The sequence below is a fragment of the Anthonomus grandis genome, chromosome 2 (genome assembly GCF_022605725.1).
Source record: "Anthonomus grandis grandis chromosome 2, icAntGran1.3, whole genome shotgun sequence".
NCBI lineage: Eukaryota > Metazoa > Arthropoda > Insecta > Coleoptera > Curculionidae > Anthonomus > Anthonomus grandis.
The window spans coordinates 32,902,103-32,922,918 of NC_065547.1; the positions used below are offsets into that span (position 1 = coordinate 32,902,103).

The 20,816-nt window shown below is 36.8% G+C and overlaps 1 protein-coding gene and 1 long non-coding RNA gene across 5 annotated transcripts in view; both read left to right on the forward strand.

The window, feature by feature from the left end:
- LOC126746511 (neurexin-1) overlaps nt 1–20,816 on the forward strand; it is a 336,936-nt gene that overhangs the window by 170,349 nt on the left and 145,771 nt on the right. For all 4 annotated transcript variants that reach the window (XR_007663913.1, XM_050454829.1, XM_050454818.1 and 1 more), the window contains one exon: nt 20,352–20,510. Coding sequence is in view for 3 of the 4 variants with exons in the window: in XM_050454829.1 (XP_050310786.1) it covers nt 20,352–20,510 (159 nt within the window). In the remaining variant the exon portion in view is untranslated. The remainder of the gene's footprint in view (nt 1–20,351; nt 20,511–20,816) is intronic.
- LOC126746542 (uncharacterized) lies at nt 3,479–5,389 on the forward strand. Its single transcript, XR_007663924.1, has 4 exons — nt 3,479–3,622; nt 4,227–4,412; nt 4,466–4,554; nt 4,608–5,389. It is a non-coding gene; the product is annotated as an uncharacterized LOC126746542 (long non-coding RNA).

Consider the following 20,816-nt stretch of genomic DNA (forward strand, 5'->3'; position numbering starts at 1 on the left):
CACTCGATATGACTGATTCTAAATAACATTCTTAATTGTGAGTATAGCGATTTGCCTAATTTTTTGCGATTTGTAAACGACGCTTGGGTAAATCCTGCTTATTTACTGCGTGGATAATGTATCATCATCCTTACTTAAACGTATTTGGTTCACTGTTTCTCAGCATGAATCCACATTGATACGTCATGACGGATTTGTTGGGACCACGTGATTGTCTCAGCCAATAAGAGACCCAAAATCGAGTCTGTCACTTGGTCCCAACGGATCCGCAATTACGTATCAATGTGGATTCAGGCTCAAAACCGAATTATTAGCTTTGTTCGCGGTGACAGTTCTGAACGCATCCCAGATCAGTCAGGAACTCTTCATCCTTTAAGGATTATGCGCATGCGTGATTTATTTTTTCGGAATTTATTTCAACCGCGAACGATTCACGGACTGTCAACATCTAAATTTGTTGGAGTTAGTATAGGTTATGTTTTTCGATTGTTTCGTTTAGGAATTTCTTTTTTGAAACAGTAAGGATTTAAAGCAAAGAAATGTCTAAGAAATGCTGTAATAAATTTAAATTTTTTCTGAGTCTCCTTTCTGTTCTTTATAATATGGGGATGCAGCAAATCGTCTACCAGTTCACAGTTCATTCGTCAGTGCTATCTCATAAATCAAATATCCAACATTTTTGGGAACATCGGTAACTTCTAAGAGGTTTTCCAAGTCCTCATCATTGGAACTCAAATGATCATACATGGTAATTTTATCATGGACAACTAATCTAAAACAAAATCGATTTAATTAAACAGGAATTGCTATTTAAGTAAGAAACCACCTATAAAACTAATAAAAAACAGTAGGGCAAGCCATTATTATTTGTAATAGTAACTATTATTAGTTTTAATTTTTAAAATAAAATAAAATAAAATAAAATAAGCTTCACTTATCAGAAAATAAACACAAAAAGAGTCGACGTACTATCGTGCCGAAAAAAAACTGGGACAGTAAAATCTCCTAAATCTCTTGGTCTATTAGAATAATATATTTTGATGTTGTCAAAATTAATTTAATTTTGTGAGAGCCGCGTCAACAAAATCGTTCTTTCAAAATGCCTGCATTATCTCAACAAAATGCGATAATATACACTCGTCTGATGGATGGAGTTCCTATAAGAAGAATCGCAGAAGAATTGGGCATTAGTAAAAATATCGTTTTCTTAGCTAAGACAAAAATTGCAGAATATGGAGCTATTGTAAGAAATCCAGATTCTGGTCGACCAAAAATATCAAACGACAAGTCAAGATAGAGAGTTAGTTGGATTTCTAAGAAACAATCCGTTTGAAACAGCAATAAAGGCGAAAGAAGACACGCATTTTCCTGGTTTTGCTAATACAGCTCGTAGTAGGATAAGAAATTCGGAAATTAAAAGTTGCTGTGCAACAAATAAAATATTTTTGACTGAAGCAAACAAACAGAGAAGATTAGAATTTGCCCATCAATATGCACACCAAAACAACATATGGGAAACGGTAATATTTTCGGATGAAAAAACCTTTCAATCATGCAATAATGGCAAAATCCGCGTTTACAGGCCTTCTAATACCAGATATGATGAAAGATATACACATAAGACTAATCAAAATGGACGTTTTAGTATAAAAGTTTGGGCCTGGATTAGTTTTAGAGGACCAGGCGTTTGTCAAATAGTGCAGGGAAGGCTTAATGCCTTATGATATTACATACAGCTATACATACAGCTCATATAGTTTAAAACTATCTAGACGAAGGACGAATTCAAGTTTTACAGTGGCCCTCGAAAAGCCCTGATATCAACCCAATTGAAAACGTTTGGTGTATAATGGCAAAATATATGTATAAAGATAACTTTCGGCCTAGAAATCAGAATGAATTACGTCTAAAGATAGATGGGACCGAATAACCGAATAACTGTGATTCCGCCATTAATCCTGACACCACAGAACACAAATATAAAGCAATGCGTATTGCCTAATGACCAGACAGAAATTCCATTGACGTTGTTGACAAAGAAGGAAGCAACCATCTTGGAAGGCGTGTGGCGGGAACTTTAAGCCTGATCTATTGCGCGATATTTCAATTTGAACTATGTTGCAGAATTACAGAAGTTGATGTGTTAACTAACGAGTGATGAGAGATATATTTCAATAGAATTTTATTTTATTTTAAAATTATTAAAATACGCTTATCAGTTTAGAAATACCCACATTTTATTAAAGTTGTTGATTTTAAATGCTGGGAAAAAAACGCATCTCAGACATCCCTCATCACTTTATTCAAGAATTAACATATCAACTAAAATATTATTTGATTTAAATTTAATTCTCAAGATATTAGTTATTTAGGACATTTAAAATATTTAGATATAGATACTTACCAAAAATTATAAATTAGCACGATAGGTTGTAGATTTGATAAATTTTGATTTTTGGTTAGTCACAATCGGGTAAAGATGTCACAAGCCAGTGGGGTTGTCTCCAGTAGTAGTAATAGTAGTAAGGGTGCTAAAAAGCTAAATTGACTTTTTAAAAATAAGATATTATGTACTAATATCTAGCTCTATCTATCTAAAATCTAGCGCTATCTATAAAAATGTTAATAAACCAACCAAAACTTTTTCTCTAAATTACCATGGTTATTCAAAAATTTGTATAACTTAAGGTGGATTAAGTCGATTAGAGAAATCAGTTTTTGAGAAGGATATGTCAATCTGGATGTCATAATTTTCTTTAAACTGCACAAATAGGTGTTATGTTCCTACTCCATCTGAATTAACTGTATGTCATTTCTACTCCAGCATTCTATCTAAGTGTTAGTCAGACTTACATCACAGATCTTCCTCCAAGATTTTTGTAAGGATGGATTCAATGGAAATCTATGATTTCTGTGACTGTCTGGGCAATTCCTAATATACAAACTAGTGCATAAAGTATATTTGCATGAATATCTTAATCTAGATGAAGACAAGGAAAAGACTAAACTGAAGACGTTTTCCCAGTGAAGGTCCAAGAATTAAAACTGAATTGTAAAAAAAATGTTAAATTGAGAACAGCGACATAGATATGCCCAAAATAGTATCGAATCTATAATTATATCCTGGAAAATGATAATACATCCAAGATGCACCTCAACATTATTAGAAAACACTTAGGTGCGGTATGTCATAATTGAAATTTACCTGTCTCCAACTCTATGTAGTTGCAAGATGATTCGATGTTGGCACGTTTGTAGAATAATTTATCAACCCATGACTCAAAAAAAAAACTACAAAAGCTATAAATTACTTAAAAACTTTAAATTGGAAGAAAATCATGAGGCTTGGCTTGTTTTCCACCCAAAGAGAACCTAAAAAAGACAATCGTCAAATACGACAGTAAAAATGTCACTATTGTCATATTTGATATACGTCAAAAATTAGTCAATCACAATCAATCGGCCATCTTGGGTGGCAGACTATTCCACCCCGCCACATTCAACCTTCATACCGATGCCTGACACAGTCTTACTATGACAGGTTATAGTAAAATACCGCGTTAGTGTCAAAGTGCTTAAGGTGTAAGTTAAGCGAGTACGATATTTTTATTTGGCCAAGAAAGTAAGTAGATTAAGTTACAAAGAAGGTTTTCTGTAGTTGTTTTCTTTAAAACTCTTTAAATTTGTGTTTTTTTCAATAATGTTAAGTAATTTACCAATTTAGATTAAATATTTGAAGGTCACTATTACTGGGACATTTTAAAATGACGCTGTCTCAATAATCGTCACATATGACGGTGTATATACAATATAGGCTAAAATCCATGGGAAATTAACACATTATTGGTATATTTGTTATCCTTATTGCCGATTTCCAAATTTACTTTACAATTTACAAACAAATGAATAAAGTCAAGGTGACGAATGGTGGTACAGGGGGCTGACGAATTCTGGTTCTTTGCTGTAAAAAATGGTTTATTCATTAAGCGAGCAGCTGAAAGATTTAACGTTCCCCGAACAACATTGAGTGACCAAATAAAAGGGAAAACTCCAATACCTAGAAAAATGGGTTCTCAATCTATACTGTCTACAGAAGAAATATTGTTGCAACAATGGATATTTCATCTAGCTGAAAGACGATTTCCAGTGACAAAAGATCAACTTTTAGATAGCGTTCCAGCTTTAATAAAAAGGTTCAAAAGACCAAATCCATTTATCAATTGTAGGGAAGGAAGACATTGGTATGAAGCCTTTCTCAAGCGACATCCTTGTATATTGCAAAGAATTATAGAATTATTCGCAAATATGTAATAATAAACGCTCATCGCCTTCAGAACTAACAGACGAAACTAATGATGAATATTCAAAAGATGTTATTATTATAAGTGAATCTGGGAAAGTTACATCGCAAGGTAAACAAAATGAAACTGCTGCTCGTATAGCTTTATGTTTATTTCATCTTTAGGTACTATGAGCATATAAAACCAAACAGCAAGAAGAAAACGCGTAAAAGAGATGTAATTCTAAATGAACGAGTCAAACTCCTAACTCAAGGTAATGTTTACTAAAACTTATGTTTATCAATCACATAAATGGTTAATTTTAAGATAATGCAAATCATGAGATGAATCAGGAAAATTCAGAAAGCGATACCTCTACATTAGATTCAAATGACTCTACAGATGATTCACAATCCTTGATCTTCTACAACATTTATAAAAGAAATTATCACGGAAATTTCGGAAGATGCAAGTTCGAATACGCCTTCTCGAAATGAAATCCTAGAAGTCGATAAATCTATTAAACCAAAATTCGATCTAAAAATTCGACCAGTTGAGGAGAATGAAGGATCATTAGTAAATATGGAAGAAATGGGACAGAAGGAACAGTCACTAATACCAAAACTTCCAACACCAACAGAAAAAAAATATTGAAAAAAATTCTGCTTTAAGTTTTGAGTCAACAAAAACTGAGGAAATGAATGCAGACGACCCTTCAATTCCAAGTCCGTTCAAATCTGCACTTTTTTAGCCTGGATCTTCTAACCCACAAAAGTTGTAAACAAAGTAAAAATTCCGGCAGTGGCAGCGTCAGAAAAATGGCTGGAATTCTACCGGAAGAAAGAAGCAGTTAAAGCAAAAGAACTTGAAGAAAAGGAAGAAAGAAAACGAAAAAGAATAGAAAATGCCAAAATAAATAAAAATAAAAAGGAAGAAAAAGCTGCAAAAAGGCAAAAGAGTGCTCAGCTTGCAGAAAAGGAAAATGAACATCAGGAGAAAGAAAACTGGTCTTGTAAACTTTGCGAAGAAGATTCTCTGGAAAGGTAGAAGATTCTCTGTAATCCACGAAAAATGTCTAGGGGCATCAAAGCAAAAACAACCAAAAAAATTACTGTACAATGTGTTTAACCTAAAAAATAAATGTGTATTTAAAGTAAAGCAAATCGATTTTTCTTCACTATAGGTACAGTGCCTAAAACTCATTCAATATAATGACGAATACAGGAACTTGGTCTAGTAGGTGTCGATTACTGGGTCGAAATGTACTTTTTATAATAATTATTTTAAATTTAACTTACAGAATTTAAAAAACATTTTTATGTTCCAGAAGTAATTCTTTTATTTTGATAATTCATTTATTATAATATCAATATATCAGGAAATGACGTTTAAAATACTGTCATAACCAAAATGAAATTTGGCTTAAGGTGACGAACACTGGTGCAATTACCTTAGTGATTTGAAAATTGGAATAACAGTTTCTCTAATAAAATCATTGGATACCCATTTCATCTGTTTTTTCTAAAAAGTCTCAAAAATGGCCAATACCAAAGTTGATTTTAAAATCAACTTTGACTTCCTATATACTAAAAGAAATACGTCAAAATAAAAAGTGACATAAGGAAGGGTTATAGTTTGGCGCACTCTGTACATACATAGGTCCCAGACTTTATTAAAAAATCATTGTTCTAATGGGATTAACTACAAAATTAAGGTAGAAACGGGCTACGGTTTAATATTTCACCCGCATCCGCTTTAACCCCGCTAAATTATGGATGGGATGGGCATTAAATGGGATTCAACTTCAGACAAGAAAAATAACAATTTATAGTCGCGTTTGCATTTTTTAAATTATTATGCAGCCGTTTTCGGTATAATACGAATAATATTTTTTCTCCCTCTCTCTCTTCAAATTAGTAATTTTTTTCTGTCAAAATTTCATGTGTTTCCCATTTCCTAGTTATAAAACCCGGATTTAGATTCACGAAAACCCGATAAAATTCAAATAACAATCAAAATCGCGTGCGAATTCCGCTGGAAAAAATGCTTAATTTCGCCGCCCGACTGGCGAAAATTGCGCTTTTTATTCATTTTTCTTCGAGCGGGCCTGACGGTTTGTATATTACGGATATTATGACGCTCCGTTAAAGTGGAATTTATTAACCCCAACACGAGATTATTAGTTTTATATCCAGACCAGAAATAAACTTGTCTACCATGTTAATGTTACGGAGAAAAGTCGTTTGGCGAAATAATTTTTTGATCTCTCTAAGTAATTTTATGGAAAAATCAAACTCCTTGCATCATTAACTGTTTCTCTCTTGAAAAAATATCATTGACATGATATTCATTGATCACACTTTTTAAGAAATCATTGATAAGATATAGTCGTAAAATCAGAAGAAATTAATTAATTTTTATTTATTGTGTGAAAAGTAAAACCTATTTTTAATAGGGTTTATGTTTTCCTTAACGTTCCTAAAAATTGGGAGAAACCTATCTTCATGATACTGTTTTCCAGCTACTTTTTTCCAAATAATCTAATGGAAAAATCTCTATTTTTTTGTCATTATGGGTTTTTTCAAAATGCATTATTTTTTTAATTTAGACTTAATACGTTCTCATGGAACTCTTTTCCATTTTTTTTTCTAAATAATGCAGTGGTCAAATCAGAATAATTTTGACATCATTATTGGTTTTCTCAAAATTACATATTTTTTAAAAATCAAAATATACTTATCGACATGTGACCCTTTTTCAACTACTTTTTACATACTAATCGAATGACAAAATTAGATTCTTGACACCATCAACCATTTTACCAAAATTTGGAAAATCTGAAAAATCGACATGGCTTTTCTCAAACGTCGATGAGATGCATGGGATATTTTGAAGTTGAGAGTGATGACTAAATTTTATCAACCTGTTTTTATTGTTGATTACCCGGAAATGTCCAAATATTAAGTGAACATTTCTGTAAAATAACTTCAAATTCAAAGTTTTATTGCCTAACAGGAAAAAAATCCTAATAATAAGACAATTATTGAAATATCAACAGGCAATACAATAGATTTAGTAATGCATTAAACAACGATATCAAACTCACTAACTGGCGCAATATAAAACTAATAGTAGGTAATACCTTAAATACTAAAATTCTGAATAAAAACTAGATGTTCATGAAAATTCATTTTATAAAGTTTTTTGGAAAGAATTCCCTGGTTCAATCTATCGAAGGCTTTAGCAAAATCTGTATAGATTACGTCAAGTTGGTATTGGCAAATTTCAAATACCACAAGCACATCATACTCGTTCTTACTTCTTAGACACAAATTTATAAAAAGCATGACTTTTACTGTACAGACCCGATTCTGCAACAATCCGACACACCACTTATTGGACTGGATTGGATTTGACAAGATGTTCTAAGAATCGGTCGGGAGCACCAATCACAAGGCTATCCAAACAGCTGTTTACTATCCTCTTTGGCAACACACTTACATAGATTCATTAGATTCACATATATAGCATGTCATAATTGACTCATGATATTGGCCCAATAGAATCATAAGTGAATACAGTGTGAATAATCCTTAAGACGGCAGTAGACAAATAATTATACTAAAATTTGTACAATTACAACTCAACTGCACAACCACAATAATACAGTTTGATAATTGATCAAGAAACAGCACAAACACCATAGAGTAATTAAAAGTATGTATATTTAATATTCATTTCTCTATGACAAACACCTGCTTACCATATTTACCTGGGCAATCGAGTGAAAATGGAAAAGAATTTTAGCACAATTTACACTTTGTTTATCAAACTTCTATTTGGACGTGTTATATAATTTGTATAACACGTCCACTAGGACTGCCGACTTTCAAAATTTCCAATGGTGTAACACTTAGGCATTAAAGGTAACTATGATCGCTGGAAAAGCACGAAATATGTAGAGCAAAATATAGGTGTTCTTTACACTACCTACACATTATTTGCAAATAATCACATATTAAGTATTTTTTCCAGATAGTAAATAAACACAATACCTGGAATAAATAAGATCCGTAAGTGGACATTTACAAATCAACCTTGAAACATTGAATGCCTAGAATAAGCCTAGCTTAGCTCTTAGCTGCAAACCATAGGCGAGGTTGTTTGAGTTCACGATCTCTCAGACAATGATGTCAAATCGACCTTCCAATTTTCCATTCAATATATAATTTCCTTACTCCACTACATATGTGTTGTATTTTGTAACAGGTAAAAAATGTACTCTTTAAACTCTTAAACTCTGTTTCGTTTTTTTTTGCTGACTAATAACATATACTTTGAGAGTAATGCAACAAGTTTTTCAGATTAAAAAAAGATTCTTGACAAAAAAATAATGAAAAAAATGCAACTTGGCAACGTAGAATACCTCTATGTTTACAATGCACGTATCCGATGTTGACACTTTGTGTTGTTTTTCTAGATTATTTCATATCTGTGAAGCTAGCGCTCGATCAATATCCAGCAGCCAAATCTAGAACGCAGCATATCTCGTTTGCCAGCAACTATAGTCCGCGCCCGCTGTTATTTAATCGATATAATGCCCGTATCTCCGGAAATTCTCAAGGAATTTTAATATTTTTTTGTTTAGACACTAACAATCAATAACTAAATCGATTTATAGTGGTTATAAACCTCTACAAACTAAAGTTTTTTGTGAAAATGACTTAAAAAGTCGAATGTTCGATAAATGAAAAAGGCTCCTAAAGGATTTGAATTTATCTTTTTTCTGTAATAAATATCTAAGAGCATTTTTTTATCAAAAAACTTTCGTTTGTAGAGGTTTTTTTTTTTTTAATGGTAAACACAAGCACAAGAGGAAAGTCCTATGTCACTCTTGGAGTGGTGCTTGCGCGAAGATATTTGTGGGCATTTATCTTGAACCGCTGTAGGTTTTATGCATCGGGAAATATGTGAGGTGGAAGCCCGTTCCACAAAGAAGATGTTTTCCAGATGAATGAGTCCCGATACAGCAACGTCCTTGGGGTAGGCAGGTGGACTCGATGTTGATGAGCCGCAACTGCTAGACGCGTCCTTCTTGCCGGAACAGCCCTGGGTGGAATCAGGCCTGCCAGCTCAGAGGAGCACTTACCGTTATAATAACAGTAGAATAAACAGAGATTAGCCACCTTTCTCCTGTGCTCCAGACTATCCAGACTCCTTGTCAGTTCTGGTTTATCGATAAGACGAATAGCTCTCTTCTGTATAGAATCCAGCAGGTTTAAACTATGCTTGGGTGCAGAGCTCCAGACATGCGAGCAATACTCGAGGGAAGGGCGTATTTGAGCCTTATAAAGAGTCAGCAGCTGTTCTGGTGTATACAGTTTTTTCGTTTTGAAAAGCACTCCGAGTTTTTTGGAAGCCGCCCTGGCGACCTCGGCAACGTGGTCATGCCAGGACACACTGTTGGTGACCTCGACTCCTAGAAGATGTAAAGATGATATCATTGGCAATGTTTTCCCTGCCATAACCAGCTCCGGGCCACCAAGGTTAGTCTTCATCGTAAATACTGCAGCCTGCGTTTTTTTAGCGTTAAAATTGACCAAATTGTTATCGCCCCACTCCAAGATTGCTCTAATATTGTTGTTGGTTGAATCTACTTGTTGCTGCCTAAGATTCTGAGAAGTTGCGGCTGTCGTTGGTTTGGCGGAATGTAAATGTGGAAATAAGTGTGCTATTGTCCGCAAAGCTGTAGATTGGATTGACAGTGGTTCCTAGCAAATCGTTGATATATACCAAGAAAAAAGTGGGGGATAGAATGCATCCTTGAGGGACTCCAGCGTTAATGTTAAATTTGTCGGAGAGGTATCCATCGACGGCTACTTGGATTGTTCGTTGTTCAAGAAAACTTTTAAACCAATTCAATAATGAGTTTTGTATGCCGATTGAGGAGAGCTTGGTTAGTAGTCCCTCATGCCACACTCTGTCAAATGCCTTGGAAATGTCAAGAGCGACTGAGCGGGACTCGCCGTGCTTCTCCATGGCCTCTGTCCACAAGTGTGTGACGTAAGCCAGAAGATCGCCGGTGGATCTAAGCTTTTGAAAGCCGTATTGACGATCGCTGATTAGTCCAGATGATTCCAGATATCTTAACAGTTGTTGGTTGACTGCTTTCTCCATAATCTTCGATATTACTGGAACTAGTGCAATCGGGCGGTAATTGGAGGGCATCGTCTTCTTACCCTTTTTGGGTACAGCTTGCACTCGAGCAGTTTTCCAGCTTGTTGGAAATTGGCCCTGCTTATACGATGGCGTGAACAGTCTACATAAGGGAGGAGTCAATCCGTCTGCACAACGTTTTAGTATTAGGGCTGGAATTCCATTGGGTCCAGATGCTTTGTTGGTGTCTACGCTTTTAAGAATTTTATTTATAATTCGTTGGGAAAACGAAATTTCTCCCATCGATGAATTCACCCTTGGCAAATATGGCGGTGTTTTGCCTTGCGAGTGCAGAGTAGAATTGGATGCGAAGAGTTTACCCAGTAAGTTGGCTTTTTCCCTTGCTGTTACCGCGATAGAACCATCATCTGCTATTAGGGGTGGCAAGGCCGACTTAGCAAATCCTTGACTAACGGCTTTCGATACCGACCAGAAAGATCTTGTTCCATTTGGGCAGTTTAGCAGTTTGTTTTTGATCCTGTTGTTGTGACTCTCTTTGCATTCATCAATAATTCACTTGCAGCTATTTCTGGAGATTAAAAAGTTCCTCTGATTTTCGATGGAAGGATGTTGACGCCATTTGCGGTATGCTGCGTTTTTAGTGTTTACTGCCTTTTTGCAATTCAGGTTGAACCATTGCTTGTTGTTTGATCTGCATTTAGTAGAAAAAGGGATATAAGCTTTCATTCCTGCCAAGATCGTCTCTGTAATTTGGTTTGCACATTCTGAGATGTTATTGGTTCTGAAGCAGACTTCTTTCCAAGGGAATGAGCGATAAAATTCCCGAAGATGGTTCCACTCTGCTGATTTATAGTGCCATACCTTCCGCGGCATCGGAGGATCCTGCGTTTTAACCTCCAACTGACAAGAGACTATTATCAATTTGTGGTCCGATGTTCCTAGGGGGGCATGTACTGATACAATGTACGAGTCAGGGTCTGAAGCCAAGACCAGATCTAGGAGACTCGCGAACTTGCCGTCTCGATCGGGGATTCTGGTAGGTTCCTCCACAAGCTGCGTAAGCCCGCCTATGGTGGCAAGTAGCTCAGCTTCTCGTCCTTCATCGTCGTTCTTGTTGCAGAAGCGCAGCCAGTTGCTATTGTGAACGTTAAAATCACCCATGACGATGATTTCTGCGCTTGGGTGGTCAATTTGCAGATGGTTAATGCAATCAACCAGGTTCAAAAAGAGCCGTCTATATCGGGTGTCGCTTGGTGGTCTGTAGATACAGCAGATAAATTTCGTGGTACTACTGGCTATTATTTTGAACCACATGACGTCGAAGACCGCAGGTTCAAGCGTTTCCTCCCGCTGGCAACTCAAATCGTTCTTGACAAATACTGCCAATCCAAAGTTTAGTCGAAATCGGGCGTGTAGATCGTATCCAGGATAAATGAGGTGAACATTTGTTATTGAATGTTTCACCTTTGTTTCTGCCAATGCCAGAATGTGAGGCTTATTTGATTGCAGGTGTTGGTGTACTGCATTAATATTGATGTTTAGGCCTCTGAAGTTGCAGAAATTGATTTTTAGGCTTTTAGATCCGCCTGATAGACCCTCCCGACCAGCCTCCGCCCCGAGATCCGAATGGGAGGCGAGTTTACCCCCGGAAAGTTTTGGTCGTGAGGGCGCCATCATGCATTTATTCTTCTTCTCCATTTCCCCTTTGGAAACCGGACACATTGACATGGCGGCGAAACGTGAGTTCCATGGAACCAATTCACGCCGCCTAAGTCCTATGTGGTGGTATTGAGCCGGGCGATGCAAGTGGACAACATCTACCACCAAAGGGGTTGCTCTTTTAGTCGCCTTTTACGACAGGCAGAGGGTATCGGAGGGCTATTCTACCCCGGCCCTCCCCGGGGAAAAAATGGTTTGCAAAGATGGTCTTGGGGCCGAACTGGGATCTGGGAAAAGGCACGAGCAAGATCAATGGTCGAAAAAATGTTCTTACCATGTAATTGGTCTGCAAAGTCCTGGATGTGTGGTACCGGGTAACGGTCGGGTTTGGTAATGGCGTTGAGGCGGCGGAAGTCCCCACAAGCACGACACTGTCCGTTGGCTTTTTGGGCCATGTGTCTGGCCCATGGACATTTTGAAGGCTGGATAATACCCGCTTTCAAAAGGTCGTCGAACTCCGCTCGAGCAGCTTGTAGACGGTCTGGCGGGAGTCTACGGGGCTTACAGAGTACACCGGAGGACTTTGAGCCTCAATATTGTGCTTGACTTGTCCAGGATCTTCGATTGCGGATGGTGGCAGGCGTTCGTAAGGGTGGGCAGTAGACAGTCCAACTTCTAAGACCTTCACTCGTCGGGACACGCATGCGATGTTGTTTGGCACTGCCGGACTCACCAGGCGCTTATTTCGCATATTGACGGTGATGCCATAGTGTGTGAGGAAGTCGGCACCTAAGATGGCTGTAGTGACATCTGCAACTACGAAGGTCCATGTGACCGATTGGTCGAGACCAAGATTCAAAGTGAGTTGTTTCTGCCCATACATTCTGATGTAGGCACCAGTGGCGGAGTACAGACCGATAGTACTGGGTTGAATAGCAGTGCAGATTTTACGTGGTAGCACATTTACATCGGCTCCGGTGTCGATAAGGAACTGGAGTTGAAGGGCTTCGTCTGTGATAAAGAGGCGACGTGGTATATGGGGGGCAACTGTCGTCGCATTTTCTGCGCCCTCTGATCGTTTTATGAAAAAGTGCATGGAGACCTGGACCCCACTTCTTTGCCTGGGTCCCAAACCTGCCATGGTAGTAGCACGTGTTGGGATGTGATTCATTGCCGTCGGTAGCTTGGGCTGATCGGGGTCCTTGATTTACTTTTGGGTAGAGGGCACTGACCTGGTCGCTGAGTTGAGCTACGACTTTGTCTAACTTCGGTTTCTCGTCAATGGACATAACTGGGAGACTGGTACAACGTGCATATTTGTCAGCTCTCTTGGCCAGGTCCTCTAGGTCGCCATCAAGGATTGATATTATGCGTCGGACTTGGGGAGGGAAGCGATCAAGCCATAGGTTTTTAAGAACTTGTAAGCTAATATTATTAGACGCTAAAGTTTGCATACGATGTAAGAGTTGTGTCGGTTTAAGGTCACCCAAGGTCATCTCCATTAACCGTTGAATCTTTTCATCAACATTAGTGCCAAATCTCGCGAGGAGGCGAGCTTTCAAATCGTCGTACGCCCTACACTTGGTAGGGTTTCTTAGTAGATCAGCTACCTCTAGAAGAACTTCGCTATTGAGACTAGTTACTGTGTGGTCGAACTTATAGTCGTCCGCGGTGATTCTGGCTTGTCGGAACTGTGCTTCGAGGCGGAGAATCCATAGTTCAGGCTCTGAGCACCAAAATTCGGGGGTCTTTATCCCTACTCGGACAATTACGTTGTGGTCAACGTTTTGAGAATGCGTGGGCTGCCTGGAGGGTCCAGCGACCAAAATTTCTTGCTCAGGGACAGTATTAGCGCCAGAGTCAGCATCAGCGTTGCTGACGGTTTCGACACTATCAACAGATTCAGCGTTAACCTGTTCCTTGATTTTCGTTTCGATTTCGGCATCACGTCGGGGTCACCAATGTGGCTGTTGCGGTCAGCAAATAAGGCACACTTGTTTAGGAACTTAATAAATCCTTAAATAACCTAAATGCACTTAAAGAACTATCTTAAATTATTAAAAAGAACACAAGTAATGTTCGACGTGTCGTCGGTCGGAATGCGTGGGAGAACCTGCCGTCTACCGTCACTTGTCATCCGTCTACCTCTGATAAGACGGATAACAGCTGGTTGTTGCTGGACTTGTGCAGCCAATCAGATTTGGGGCGAATTAACCTGTTATGTATATTCGCCACAGTACCAATATTTAATACTTGGATCAAATGACGTCGCGAGGACTATTTTTTCGGTGTAAACGCGCACTAAAATTTGATACGCGAATTTGATGCTTCCCAAACAGGGTAGATTAAATTTAGTTTTTTTCGGTGTAAACACCTTAGGATCTATTTTGAAGTACCAAAATAATAAGTTTGACATTTTATTGGATGTTAGCTTACGAAGTTTTTATTTTATCTCGGCAACGTCGAACCTAACCTAATACATAATTGGCGGCTGGGGCTCGTGTTCAAATTTGATTTTCGGCTGTTTGAACTGCTATGTTTTTCATTTTAACTATCTACTTCGGCGAAGACTAGGCTGTTGCATCGTGTGGTGAGTTTTTGCTTTCTAAATCCGTTTTGCATCTGGCCAACTCTCTTGTCCCCGAAAGTAAACACGGCGCATTTGAACTTTGAACTCACCTGGGCAGACGTCTCTCAGACATTCCAAGTTGCTAGGTTGCCAGAAGTACTTTAATATCATCAATCGTGGGAAATGGTTAATAGAAACTGTAAAGGCTGTGGCAAAAACCTGGGTAAGGGAGGCCTTAAACTTCAGTGTGGACGGTGCTGTTCATATTTCCACCTAGAATGCGGAAAAGTTACAGAAGTTGAAGCGAGGCTAATGCAGGCCCAGAAAACTCCATGGAGTTGTAAGGATTGTGAGAGGAATGCTGCTGGGAGGGTATCCTTGTCCCAATCTGCATCTAGACTAGTGGATAGCGACATGCAGGAACTGAAAGCCATGATCAGGGATTTGCAGAGTGAACTTAGAGATGTAGGGCGATTCATGGAGTTTATAAACGAGAAGTTTGAAGAGGAACGAGAACGTAATAGAGTAATGTCTGGGATGTTTTCGGAAATATCAAAAGATAATCAAGCATTAAAGCATCGAGTTGAGAAACTGGAAAGGGCCTTGGACATGGAACACACAAAAAAAATCCAACAAAATATATGTATTTCTGGTTTTCCTCTCAATGAGAATAATGGTACAAAGGTGGCCGCAAATGATATTATTAAGCTACTTTTTTCGATGGATGTTACTGCTACACCCGAGGATTTTGTAAAAATTCACCAGTTTGACACCAAAAATGGCACTAGAATATCTGTTACCTTAAAGGATATTAATCTTAAAAATCGCATTTTAACTGCTCGGTCTAAAAAAGGCAAGATGACACCAAGAATTTGTGGTATGGGTTTATCAGAGGCGCCAATTTATTTAGATGAAGAGTTGACCAAGGAAACATATAACCTTTTTAAAAAAGCCAAAATCCTGAAAGATATGGGTTTTAAATATGTATGGCATCGCAATGGTAAGGTGTTGGCTCGCAAGAACGATGGAGATAATGCGCTGTTAATAAAGAACGAGAATTTTCTCAACGGACTTACTTCGGAATCCTAAGGTATTTGACGCCAAATTCTTTATTTAATAAATATCTTGGTATGTTTAAGTTATAAATATTTTTATTTGTTTGGTTACAAATAGTATAAGTTATAGTTTGTTTTATTAGTATAAATTTAAGGAATTTATTATATTATATAGGTAACAATGGCTAACATAAAAAATCTCAAGGTAGGTCATGTAAATATTCGATCACTTTTGCCCAGCAAGAACGCTGTCTCGGATTTAATTATTAATTTGGAGTTAGATATTTTGGGAATTTCAGAAACTTGGCTGGGTACTAACATACGCGACGGCGACTTGGTTATAGATGGTTTTAGGTTCTACCGGCAAGACCGTAATACTCGTGGAGGGGGAGTAGGTGTGTATGTACGAGACGATATTTCTGTTAATACAGTAGACACTGGTGAAGAAATTGAGTTTTTTGAGCAAATTTGGTTGATACTGCGTATTTGTGGGCTGCGTGTTGGGCTGGGCAATTTTTACCGTCCGCCTAATAGCAACCTATTAAATAGTATTGAAGCTTTAGAGACATCTGTCTCGACAATTGTTTCCTTGTGTGATGAAATAGTATGTATGGGTGATATGAATGTAAATCTTAATTTATGCAACAGGTCCTCTGAACTCATTGACAATTTTTTAAATTCTTTTTCACTGTACCAAGTAGCTAAAAATCCAACGCGTTGTTGCGGAAATAATTTTAGCCTGATTAATTTTATAATTACCTCGAATGTCGATTTGTTGTGCGGTGATGTTATTCACTATGACATGCACGAAATTACTGATCACCAACTTATTTATTGCAAACTTAAATGCAAAGCGTCTCGTAGAACACCCAAACTACTCGAATTTAGAAGTTTTAAATATTTTAATCTTGAGGCTTTCAATGCTGATTTAGTCAACACAGATTGGGGAAGAATTTTTGACACAAATTGTATAGATGGGAAAGTCGAGCTGTTGACCAATAATATGTTAGACTTATTCAATATTCATGCTCCTCTTCAAAAAGCGCGTGTAACCAGACCTAAATCTCCTTGGTTTACTGACGTCCTAAAATTTATGAAGTCAGAACGCAACAAATTATTGTCTAAATACAAAAGAACAAAAAAACAGGAGGATTGGGAGGCCTATAAATCCCTAAGGAACTATTTTACTCGTGCTGTGCGCCAATAAAAAAAGTCATATTTAGAATTCATTACAAGTAAAAATTGTTCCAGGGAAACGTGGAAAGCTCTAAATGAGCTAAATATATACAATAAAACTAAAAACAATATTAATGTACCTCACCACCTAAAAAAGCCCAATGAGATTAATAATTTCTTTATAGATTCTGTAAATGCTCTAACGCTAAATGTGAATAATAATTCTACTGCTAGTGGCCAAGAAAGCCGAACAAACAATGTTTTCCAATTTTCGCCTTTTACTGAGACAGATGTGTTACGTGCTGTATCTAGCCTAAAGTCAAACGCCTGCGGTTTTGATAACATATCACCTGACATGATTAAACTCTGCTGTCCTGTAATTGTACCGATTTTTACTCATATTTTTAATGAAATCATTAAACGTGGTGTGTTTCCTCCCAAGTGGAAAATATCTGTAGTTTGTCTTGTCATTGTTTGTTTGTCACAAACAAACTGTTTGTGGAAAATATCTGTAGTGTGTCTGTTTTTAGGCAAGGGAAGAACCCTTGCCTAAAAACAAAAATGTAGAGAGTTTTTCTGATTTACGACCTATTAGTTTGTTGTGTGTCTTTTCAAAAATTCTAGAAAAATTAATTTACCTCCAAGTGTCTGCACATTTCAACAAACACTCTTTATTTAGCTCTACACAATCGGGATTCCGTAAAGGGTACAGTACAGCTTCAATTCTACTCAAAGTGATGGACGACATTTTTAAGGCTGCGGATAGGGGTGAGACTACAGCGCTTGTTCTTCTTGACTATAGCAAGGCTTTCGACACGCTTGATCACAGACTATTATGTGCCAAACTGAGGTCTTTTGGTTTTTCTCCCGAAACCGTTGAATTTTTTAAAAGTTATTTAATGGGACGGTCTCAGTTTGTAAAGATTGATGGAGTGGGATCTGATCTTAAATTGCTTACTAAGGGTGTGCCACAAGGGTCTATTCTTGGACCCCTATTATTTGTCATTTTTACCGCTGATTTAGACTCTGTGATTGGCGATGACTGCTCTGGCAATCGATATGCTGACGATTACCCAAATCTCTAAGAGTTTTTCTAAATCTGAGAGTCATGCGGCCATCAGTCAACTGAATCAATGCCTGGAAAGAGTGGCAAATTATTCAGAAAATAACGGTTTAAAGCTCAATCCTTCTAAATCAGCTGTTATATACTTTGGTCCTAATCACAAATGGGCAGCAGAAAGTTTGGTAGTCCAGATTTCCCAGAGCATTATTCCAACAGTACACGAATCTAATAACCTCGGTGTAATAATGGATTCTGGTCTTAAATTTCGATCACAGGTGGCAAAAGTAGTGCAAAGGTCTTATATGTCATTACGCAATTTATACAAGAGCAAAAGCGTTCTTGGTACTCATCTTAAAAAGACTTTGTGTGAGTCCTTGGTACTCTCGCATACTACCTACTGTAACTTTGTATATGGACCTTCACTTGACTTAATATCAAAAAAGAGATTACAACGCATTCAAAATTCTTGTATTCGCTTTATCTATAATTTGAGAGCAAGAGATCATGTAAGATACAAGTTGCCAGAATTAAAATGGCTAAATATTCAGGACCGCGAAACTCTTCATTTTGCATGTTTTCTCTATAGAATATTAATGACGGGTATTCCTGATTATCTAAGGGTTCAGATGACGTACAGATCCTCTACACATGATCGGATTACACGCCATAATAATCTCTTAAATGTGCCAAAGCATCGAACAGCCATGTTTCAGCACAGTTTCTCGTTTTTGGCTTCCAAGTGCTATAACACTTTAATATGTAACAAATTTGAAAATCTCAGTTCATAAGGTTTTAAAACTCGACTAAAGGGCTTCTTGCTGGGTAAATATAAATAAGAATAAAACTTCTAAACTGTTTAAGAAGCATTATTATTTTTCTCGCGTATAAGTAGTAGGTATCTTTATAAGTATTTTTTCACCTGTTTTTCCCTTAAAATTAATATTGTAACATAGTAGTTTTTAATTAATGCTGAATTATACATTTGACTGTTATTATTTAGAATTTAATGTATTTAGTTAGATGTTTGCCGATATTTTATGCAAAATTGTAATTATGTAATATTTGATTTTTGTATGCTCGGTTAAGCAAACAGCCATGGCTGCCCTTCGCCGAGCCTAATAAAAAGACGTTTATTATTATTATTATTATTATTATTATTATACACAAAAATAAAGAAGAAAATACAGAGGACAAGCCTTAAGCCTTGAAAACGAAATTATTAGTTTATTTTTATTATCTTTAAACAATAAATCTTTTAAAGATTTAGAGGTTCTGTCTTATAATTCTTTGTCTAAACTCACTTCAACTGACATTTTGATCCTAGAGATAATCCTGGACTAATTTAACCCTCAAAATCAATCCTTGTTAACAGGGCTGTACTAAATAAAAATAGTCTCATTTGATCCATGGACCTAATAGATCCGGGCGTTGTAAACGTAGCTATTAACGTCTAACTCGTGAAAGAAACGATCTGAATTTCTTTTTTTCCAATATATGTGACCCACTTCAGACTTCTTTATCATTTTTAGAAAAAATGGAGTTTTTAGTCTTAATATTAATTTAAGAAACGCACTAAAGCCAATCAAAATATCCTTTTAATACTAATACCGTACAAAAGGTGCACCCACAGATGTAAATAGCTCCGCACGGAGCTATTTACATCCGTGGGTGCACCATCCAAAAGTAAACAACGAGCGCAGTTGCCAAATACCTTTATCGCGAGAATATCTCTGGGCAAAATCTACAGCGTTGCCGCTGTATGTGGAAATTTGGTGATCTAAAGAGTCCAAATTAAAAATATTAATTATTATTAGTGTTTAGTGTGAATATAGTACAAAATAGCTTTGGTTATTAAACGAGTTTCACTCTTTCTTTTGCTTTATGATAAAGAATGCAACTTAGTTTCTGCTAATTATAATAATTTATTATATCACTTTATTTTCTTCTCTTAACATTGAGTAATCACTGGCAACATGGAATACTAAGCATGTTTATCAACAAAATATCCCCTCTGCCCCCTGTGTAGATGTTCCAAGCAGCCAATGTTTATTCTAGTGTATTCAATGTTCTAAGAAATCAACAGAAAAGTTGACAGTAAAAAATAAAATTTTCAAGGTAGTTGGTGAAAATGTAAAACTGCCAGATCCGGGTGGAATAGAAAAAGTAATTGGAAATTTATAGACATTTAGATATAGTAACAGGAAAGTTTCCATGTAAATTAAAATACCCAAAACTTATATAGTTCTCCTATAGGCTATAAAATTCCAAATAAAGAATCTTTCATTACAACATACAACTTACTATTATGAAAGTCTTTTTTAAATTTAGGCGTTAATATTTTCCATCAAATAAATTTCTATTAAAATTTCCAGTTATCTGCAGTCGTGGACGGAGTGTATGCAGACCACTCGCACATCGCCGGCAAATTCACGATGTTATCCTCGAGCCGGGTGTACGTCGGGGGCAGCATAAACACGAGGGCACTACCAGGGGCCAGGGTCCATAACAATTTCGTCGGCTGTATGCGAAAGGTGAGTCTAATGAAAAATCACTATATTACCCTATAAGTCGTCCCTTATTGTTTCATTTTGTGTTAAATTTTTAAAAAAGGGTACTTCTTGTAGCAAACTGTGGAGTGATTGAATGAAAAGGTTTTTTTTATTAATGAAATGTATTCAGATTCACTTAATAACACAAAAATTAATTTACATAATATTTAAATATCATAATATAATAGCTTCACAAAAATTATTACATTCAGTGATTATAATACTATAAACATAGACAATTTTATCAATGATAATTTACTTATTCTTGGGAACGCATCTGCCATATGA